Here is a 9,289-nt window from a genome sequence, read left to right as displayed (position 1 = left end):
ATTTAATTAGATTTACACAAAGCATTGGAAACCCAGAAATAATATGCAGTATATACGAGTTTAAAGATCAAGCCATTCTACCACATAAGAGGTCTTTGCTAACTAACTTTTGATCTGAAATCTAGAGGTTGTTTCAGCCACATGTTTACCACAGATGTCTACAAGCGAATGCACCCCAGACATGACATCAAAATTGTTTAAAGCATAATAAAGATATAAAAGACTGTGGGCTTCAGGCAATTACTACCGCAAATCACATCGTTTGCCCATATAAGGAGAAGATGAGATCTTAAACAGAGCTCCAGTCAAGAGGCCACAGTCTATGACATCATTTCCTGTAGAGTGACTGACAGGAAGAAGCTGCTCAGTACAGACTGACAACTGCTGTGGTGAACTTCAGCGGAAAGGCGTTTAACTTTAGCTTGGACATTATAAAACTGTGTTAAGAATTTATCATTTTTGTCCCCCTGAAATATAAAATAAAATACATTTTGTACTGTGAATATTTACCCCATTCATTTAAGTGTAAATATACTGATCAGGCATAACATTATGACAGGTGAAGTAAATGACACTGATCATCTCTTCATCATTGCACTTGTTAGTGGGTGGGATAAATTAGGCAGCAAGTAAATATTTTGTCCTCAAAGTTGAAGTGTTAGAAGCAGGATGTCTAACAGGATGATTTCTCTTGTGGGGAGTTTCCAGCGGTCAGTATCTATCAAAAGTGCCCCCCAAAAAAACAGTGGTGAACTGGCGATTGGGTTCATTGATGCACGTGGGGAGCAAAGGCTGGCCCATGTGGTCCGAACAGAGCTAGATAAAATGAAGTTAATACTGGTTCTGATAGACAGGAATCAGAATACACAGTGCATCACAGTTTGTTGTGTATTTAGCTGTAGAGCTACAGACCAGTCAGGGAGCCCATGCTGACCCCTGCCCACCGCCCGAAAGCGCCAATAGTGGCCACATGAGCATCAGAAGTGGACCACAGAGAAATGGAAGAAGGTAGCCTGGTCTGATGAATCACATTTTCTTTTAGATCATGTAAAAGGCCGGGTGTGTGTGCATCGTTTAGCTGGGGAACACATGGCACCAGGATGCACTATGAAAAGAAGGCAAGGCAATGTTCTGCTGGGAAACTTTGGGTCCTGCCATGTGGATTATACTTTGACACGTACCACCTGCCTAAGCATTATGGAAACGGTGTTCCCTGGAGGCTGTGGCCTCTTTCAGCAGGATAATGCACCCTGCCACAAAGCAAAAATGGTTCAGGAATGGTTTGAGGAACACAATGAGTTTGAGGTGCTGACTTGGCCTCCAAATTCCCCAGATCTCAATCCAATCGAGTATCAGTGGGATGTGCTGAACAAACAAGTCCGATCCATGGAGACCCCGCCTCACAACTTACAAGACTTAAAGGATCTGCTGCTAACATCTTTGTGCCAGATACCACAGCAGACCTTCAGGAGTCTAGTGGAGTCCGTGCCTCCACGGGTCAGGGCTGTTTTGGCAGCAAAAGGGGGACAAACACAATATTTATGCGTGTATACACACACTCATAGGGTCACTGTGCCAAGTAACATATTTTGTTGATCCTGGAACAACATTCCTGTCCGAAAATGTAGTCCTACCCCTACCCCTAAACCTAGCCCTACCCTTAATTATCCCTAAACTCAGATTGGAATGCTTAAGGATCAACAAAGATCTTCATCCAGGAACATGTACTTGGTGAAATAACTTATACTCAATAAATGCAGACTATATCCAATTACATAAGTGCATTCATTTGCCTCTGCGCATACTTTCACAAGCATGATTTGCACACATGACAGTTTGATCATTTTCCAAACGCAGAACTGACCCCACTGGTGGGTCTTCACACCTCGCTCTGAAACCACATATACACCATTCTCAGAGAGAAAAAAAAACATACTTGCGGAGTCAAAAATAACCCTTCCATGTCATTGTCACAACTTAGTCTTTAGTTTTTAATCTAGCAGTAACCGAAAGCAAAATATTTTAAACTAACAACAGTGACCTGTGTAAAACTGGAAGGTTTCTTTGAATTGTGGTCATAGAAGTAAACCATAGGTTAAGATTAATATTTTGCGTAAATATTGAAACCATACTTATCAGTGTTATGGAGAGAGGTACCCTCACAAAAAGAGGCATATTTCAGGTGCACTTTATTAAGTATGCTTAAGTAATGTATAAGTACATTTTAAAGTACACTATATTTGGTAAGTATACTAATATTAATGTACTAGTAGTATACTTGTAAGTGTACTATTTTAATACTGCTTGGGAGTGCATAATAGTTCGCAAATACATTTTTTATTTGTACTGCATCTGTACTAAAAGTGAACTTATAAGTATATTAATATTTTAATAGTACTTTTGTTTAGTTTATGAAATTACACATTGAAGTACTCTCAGTAAACTACTAGTTTTACCCTGCAAGTGTACATATACGTTGTTTTTAAGTGAACATAACATTATAGTTTACTATGTTTATATTGTTTTTGCACTTAAAGTATACTGTTGCTAGGTATTATTTTAAAAAAACATTTTATTGTATCTTCAGATATTCTTTTTTATTAACACTTGAATATGGCTAAGTTTCAATAAAAAAGCCACATTTTAAACAAAAGGCAGAGAAAATTGCATTTCAGTCAAAGACTTGATGAAAACATAGACGGAGTACCCTTGAGCTAAGAGTCCCATATTTGTGTGATGTGCTGGACCAACAAGAATGAGAGAGCCATTTTAGTGTATCATTGTACATGCAATTCAGCAAAGATAGCATCATTCAGAACTAAAGCTTGTGCATGTAGTGGTTATGTATCGACTAGGCCTTTTAGTGAGCCGTTACTTGCCTTTTTTTGAGAATATTGGGCATTTAGAAATTGTAGAACACTCGAAATGGGTTTAATTGGCATCTTATCTAACATTATTTTAGCCTGTGTTTCTTGTCATTTATCAGTGTCATCATAATACACGGCCTGAAAAAAGATACATTACTGGGGCAGTACCCTAAGGTACTAAACCAAAAGTAGGCAAAAAATATTATGTACCTTTAAGGTACTTCACACTCTTAAAGTTCTGATATGTACTTTTAAGGTACTAATATGTATGGGTGAGTAAAGTACAAAGATATACCTTTTCACTTTTGTAACTTAGAGTACCGTCCCAGTGACAGCACTGCACTTTTTTTCTCTCTTTTTTTTTAAAGTGTACAGGTACAAGTGCATGTAAAGAGACAATTAAAGGAAATTTGGTTCTGCCCCTTTCTCTAAACCATCCAGTCAAATATCAAAGTATCAGTCTTTGATCTGTGAACACTGCTGTGCATAAAAGAGGAAGCAGTCTGAAGACTTACCATCAAATGGGCACTGTCCAACCAGGACCATTCAGTTATCTTAAGGACTGAGCTGAATTTACTGTCTCTTTTTATTCTGTACATCTTTCTTAACATCTTTCTTGTAGGTCGTAAGTAAACCCTTTACTAATTTATTAAACCCAGTAATTTTATCTTTTTAAAGTACTTCGATTCGGATGTTAGGGTCAGTGTTTCAATTGTTAGTGATCTAAAAGTAGTTTTTTTTTTTTTTTTCTATTTAAACCTGTACATTTGTAAATTTGCATATTCAAGACTTCTCTTGACACATGTTTATTTCTCTTTTAGATCAACTACAGGTGCTACAAAATGAAGTTCTGGATATTGTTTACTCTCCTTCTCATATTTGCAAGTATGTTTAAAATTGTATTTGAACTGAGCATTTTGTTTCACATTTCTCTTTTGTTACCATATTGCCTGTTTGTTTTATAGATGGGATGTGTGAAAGAGAGGATTTTATTCACCAAATTCCTCTGCTAGTCGCTGATCTTGGAAGCCGTGTGATTTTACCCTGCTCTCACTCGGATGACTTTATAAATATTATTTCATGGTATAAACATTCTCTCGGCAAGAAACCGATTCTTATGGCATATGCAGAAGCTGTTTTAGGAAAAATTACATATCAAAATGGCTTTAACGACACAAATCGATACTTCTTTAGAATTGGAAGCGGCTTTTTTAATCTGAGCATCGCTCACTTGGAGGAATATGATTTTGCAACTTACTATTGTGCTGTGAGTTTCCTGAACGTTATTACATTTGGAGAAGGAACGATTCTGCTACCAAAAGGTGAGTTAATATCAATATTTGTGTTCTGAGCTTCTCCCACAATCCACAATCTGGCAGCACATATTCCACCGGTCAAAAGTTTTAGAACGGGAAGATTTTAAAAAGTTTTTACTGAAGTCTCTTCTGCTCCTCAAGGCTGCATTTATGTTATTAGAAATACAAAAAAGCTGTAATATTGTGAAATATTATTAAAATATAAAATACCTGTTTTCTTTTTGAATATATTTTAAAATGTCATTTATTCCTGTGATCAAAGCTGAATTTTGAGCATCATTACTCCAGTCTTCAGTGTCACGATCCTTCAGAAATCATTCTAATATGATGATTACTGCTCAAGAAACATTTATGATTATAATCAATGTTGAAATAGTTGTGTTAGAAATAGAAAGTTCAAAAGAACAGCATTTATCTGAAATATAAAGCTTTTGCACATAATAATATCTATACTGTCACTTGATCAATTTAATGCATCCCTGATAAATAAATTTATACATTTCTTTAAGTTATTTCCCAAAAATAAAAAAAATAAAATTATTCTTACCAACCCAAATAATTTCAATGGTAGTACAATGTTACAAAAGCTTTTTATTTCAGGTAAAAGCTGTTCTTTTGAACTTCTAATTCATAAAAGAATCCTAGAAAACTGTTTCAACATTGATTATAATCATAAATGTTTCTTGAGCAGTAATCATAATATTAGAATGATTTCTGAAGGATCGTGACACTGAAGACTGGAGTAATGATGCTCAAAATTCAGATTTGATCACAGGAATAACTGAAATTTGAAAATATATTCAAATAGAAAAAAGTTATTTTATATTTTAATAATATTTCACAATATTTTTTTTTTTTTTTTGCGTTTCTACATAAATTCAGCCTTGGTGAGCAGAAGATTCTCCTTCAAAAACATTAAAAATCTTAGCGTTCTAAAACTTGTGACCAGTTGTGTTCATGTTTTTACAGTATTGACAGAATGTTGCGCTTCTTTCAGAAAGGGACAGAATAAGAAGCTCCACCGTTCTCCAGCAGCCTGTGCCTGACAGACTTCATCCAGGAGATTCAGTGACTCTGCAGTGTTCAATCATCAGTGAGATCTGTGCAGGAGAATACAGCGTCTACTGGTTCAGACATTCATCAGGATATTCTCAACCAGGAATCATTTACACCCACGAGAACAGGAGTGATCAGTGTATGGAGAGATCAGAGGACGGCTCTTCTACACAGAGCTGTGTCTACAGTCTCTCTCAGACTGAACTCAGACCGTCTGATGCTGGGATTTATTACTGTGCTGTGGCCACATGTGGGAAGATACACTTTGGAAATGGAACAAAGTTGATTATTGAAGGTACAGAAATATTTGATTTACTATAGAACTGATATTTAGTACCACTGTGTCTTTTGGTCATAAAAAATGTAATGTATTTTTTTTTATTGTAGCACATGTAATCTCACATATGTGACTATTCTAGATTCACGGTTGGTCTGGAATCCAATTACTTTAGTCCTGGCAACACTGACAGTCATGGCCATGATTGTGATTATAATTCTGCTGATAGTGATTCAACAGATCTGCATTAAAGGTATGAGTGTGTCTCTTAGGCTATATCAACGTCAGCTCTTTAATCAGCATTCAGTGTTTTCAATATATTTTTATTTGATTCATATTTTTCCAAGAATCCCTGAAGAACCACAAAAATCAATGGAAGCAGGTAATTTTATTAAATTAATTATATATATATATATATATATATATATATATATATATATATATATATATATATATATATATATATATATATATATATATATATATATATAATTTTACAGAAAATGTAGAGATATGTGTAGTAGATTACACAGGAGTTAGCAGAACACACATTTATGTTTTTTGTCCCTTTTTACTTTTCCCTCTGCAGTCCGTGGATACATTAAACCAAGAGGAGACACGGGTCATTTACACCCAGCTCATAATGGACTAGATGATACGGATGGCTGAAATCATTACGGTTGCATAGTGTGGTGATTAATAATTATGTTTGTGAATAGGATTTTTCTAATGATTGCAATGTTTGTAATTTGCTTACCAATCACATTTGTATAAATGTAATGCTATTTCTGTAATTTGCTGATTTTTTTGCAATTATTGTGCTCAGATGTATTACTTTATATTGAAAAAAAAAAAAAGTAAAAAAAAAAACCTTTTCGGGGGTGAGGGGTTGGCTTAAAAGGATAGTTAACCCAAAAATGAAAATAGCCCGTAATTTACCCACTCTCAAGTCGTCCTAGATGTATATGATATTCTTTTTTCAGACGAATACAATCAGAGTTATATTAAAATATGTCCTGGCTCTTCCAAGCTTTATAACTGCAGCCAAAAAAGTGTATTCATCCATTATAAAAGTACTCCACACGGCTCCAGGGGGGTTAAAATGCCATTCACTCCCATTATAAAGCTTGAAAGAGCTAGGGCATTTTTTATATAACTCTGGTTGTATTCGTTTGAAAGAAGAATGTCATATACACCCGCTTAAGGGTGAGTAAATCATGGGATAATTTACATTTTGGGGTGAACTATCCCGTTAAGTTGAAATTTAAGTTAATATTTTGTCTATATCAGTGGTATATATTACGTGTGCCTTATACCTGAGGCCTGACTGTTTTGATGTTTGATTCCCCCCCCAAGTGGGTTTTTGTTTTATTTGTTTGTTATTTTTTGTCAATAAATCTTTGTTCACCTGCATTTTGAGTCCTCACCCCTTTTGTCTCTTATCGCTCCTGTGACAGCACGTAACCACCAGTAGAGGACTAAGCATTTATTCCTGTAGATAAAGAGTTGTCTAGCAATGAGGGGGAGAGGACGCTGGCGTTGTCTGTTCATCGCTTCTCCACCCAAAATCAAGTTAACTGTACTGGCAGATTTAGATTTTGTTTATTTATGACCGTGACTAGTCATAGAGTCAGAGCTACAATTGTGCTGTTGCTAATAGTTGGCGACCACTGTTGTTCAACGTTCGCCATTTTTCGCCGCTACTCTGCTGTTTTTGTTTGAATTGTTACGGTTGCTTCTAGTTTGAAGGACCTTTAATGTTACTCACTGCAGCTGCTCTCTCTTCTGGGTGTTGCCTGCTCACTGGGGATCTCCCTCAGGCATAAGCTACATGGTGTATTCTTCCGGACAGCCTTTCAGCTGTCCCGCTGCGGTTTGGCCTCAAACCTAGGACCGTTGCCCTTGCAGTGTTAGCTGGGAGTCGGCTCATGAACTCCTCTGCCATGCTATGGACCATCTTCTTGCAATGCTTGACAGTGTTCCAGCTCTGTGTTTGACTAATGCCTAGCACTAGTCAAAACCTTTCAGCAGCCGTCATGAAGCTCAAATATTCCATTCAGCAGCTGCTGGGTTTCAACAATCGTACCATTTCAGCATTCAGCATTGCGGTCATTAAGGAACATGGACTTCTGCGCAGACCGCGTTACACCCTAATTTCCAACTCTCCTCATATTAGAAACCTCTTGGTGTGTGATCTGGGTGTGTCTGACCACCAGGCCATCTCAATGGAGCTGCCACGCCCCTCTTCCCATACCGAAAATACCAGTCATATTTGTTTCAGGAATTCTCCTCTGCTAATCTCTCCTCAGTCACGGAGTCGGTTGACTTCTAAAATCAATCTCTGAGCAGCATTCTAGATCTACACACCCCTGTCAAAACTAGAATGGTAGATCTGTCCCCTTTAGAAAAAATAACTTTAAACCACTTTAATTGTGGTAAACAAATTTCCATGTTTTATAGACTAATCTTCACTAACTACAAGGAAAATACAGACAACAAACGTTTGGCTTGGTGCCGAGACATAAATGAGAATATAACTGAGGATGAATGGCAGAGTATCTGTCTAAAGGCCCAGACTCAGACAATTAATACGAGGTTTAAACTTATACAATATAAATGGATTATGAGAGTGTACATAACGCCAGAATTACTACATAAATTTAATCCAAATATTCCCGATCAATGTATAAAATGCAACCAAGAGACAGGAACATTATACCATTGCTTATGGAAGTGTCCTCAAGTTCAAAACTTTTAGGAAAAGGTTTTAGACTTTTTATCATTGGTTCTGAAACAAAATGTTCCTTTATGTCCTAAACTTTGTAAACTAAATATTTTCCCATGTAACTTGCACATTACCCAGTTTGGGTAAGAAAATGTTGATTTTCTGTTTATTACAAGCAAAACTCACAGTAGCACGCCATTGGAAAAATATAGAAAGTCCTAGTTTTAAACAATGGTTACAGGAATTGTCTAACTGTTTGGCTTTGGAAAAACTTCAATATATTGTTAAAGGAAAACCTGAAAAGTTTTTCAAAGTATGGAATCATTTTATGGAATTTTTGAAGGAAACTGACCCTAATAGTTTGTTTACTGTGTAAAATGGCTTAACATGCATCAGATGTTACGATAAATGTACCCCCCCCCCCCTTTTATTTATTTATTATTATTTAATTATTTAATGTGTTTGTCTCTGTTGACGTTTTAAAAATCCATAAAGACAGTGTTGAAAATGGTCACCTTCTCACGCTCAGCCCCCTGGTACACCAGCGAACTCCGGAGGATGAAGATGGTTGGGCTTGCACTTGAGAGGCGTATCAAGTTCACTGGACTCACTGTTCCCTTACGCAACAAAAATATATTTCTCAATATATTAGTTGACAATATATTTCTCAATATATTAGTTGACAATATATTTCATGTGTCTCCATATATTGTGAAATTTACATGGTAATATATCATATGATATATTATACAATAATATATTATATATGCAAGTTATATATTGCAATATATGGGACAATACTGCAATTATTGCCGTTTTCATATATTGAATAAATACATATCATTATACTATTCAATATATGTATATTGAAATATATCCTACAATATATGAAATTATATATTGGAAGAGTCATTGTATATATATGTAAATATATATGTAAAATTATATGAGATAAAATACCTCAATGTACTAGATAATATAATCAGATTTATATGGGAACATATGTCTTAAATATATTGATTTATATTACATAGTATATAATTATCAT

At 35.7% G+C, this 9,289-nt stretch overlaps 1 protein-coding gene across 1 annotated transcript; it reads left to right on the top strand.

Moving 5' to 3' along the window:
• Positions 1 to 3,397: 3,397 nt before the first annotated feature.
• LOC137085963 (immunoglobulin kappa light chain-like) lies at positions 3,398 to 6,387 on the top strand. The gene is made up of 7 exons (XM_067451975.1): positions 3,398 to 3,492; positions 3,689 to 3,752; positions 3,833 to 4,189; positions 5,181 to 5,534; positions 5,659 to 5,769; positions 5,864 to 5,898; positions 6,106 to 6,387. Exons 2-7 carry the CDS (start codon positions 3,710 to 3,712, stop codon positions 6,166 to 6,168), a joined length of 963 nt encoding a protein of 320 aa, XP_067308076.1. The 5' UTR covers positions 3,398 to 3,492; positions 3,689 to 3,709; the 3' UTR covers positions 6,169 to 6,387.
• Positions 6,388 to 9,289: the final 2,902 nt, after the last annotated feature.

This window comes from Pseudorasbora parva, chromosome 1 (genome assembly GCF_024679245.1).
Source record: "Pseudorasbora parva isolate DD20220531a chromosome 1, ASM2467924v1, whole genome shotgun sequence".
In the NCBI taxonomy this organism is placed as follows: domain Eukaryota; kingdom Metazoa; phylum Chordata; class Actinopteri; order Cypriniformes; family Gobionidae; genus Pseudorasbora; species Pseudorasbora parva.
This window is presented reverse-complemented; position numbering and strand designations above follow the sequence as displayed.

Coding starts and splice junctions, on each gene's coding strand:
- LOC137085963 (XM_067451975.1), top strand. CDS start 3,710: ATGAAGTTCTGGATATTGTTTACTCTCCTTCTCATATTTGCAA. Junction 3,753..3,832: donor TCTCCTTCTCATATTTGCAA/GTATGTTTAAAA, acceptor TTTGTTTTATAG/ATGGGATGTGTGAAAGAGAG. Junction 5,770..5,863: donor TCAACAGATCTGCATTAAAG/GTATGAGTGTGT, acceptor TATTTTTCCAAG/AATCCCTGAAGAACCACAAA.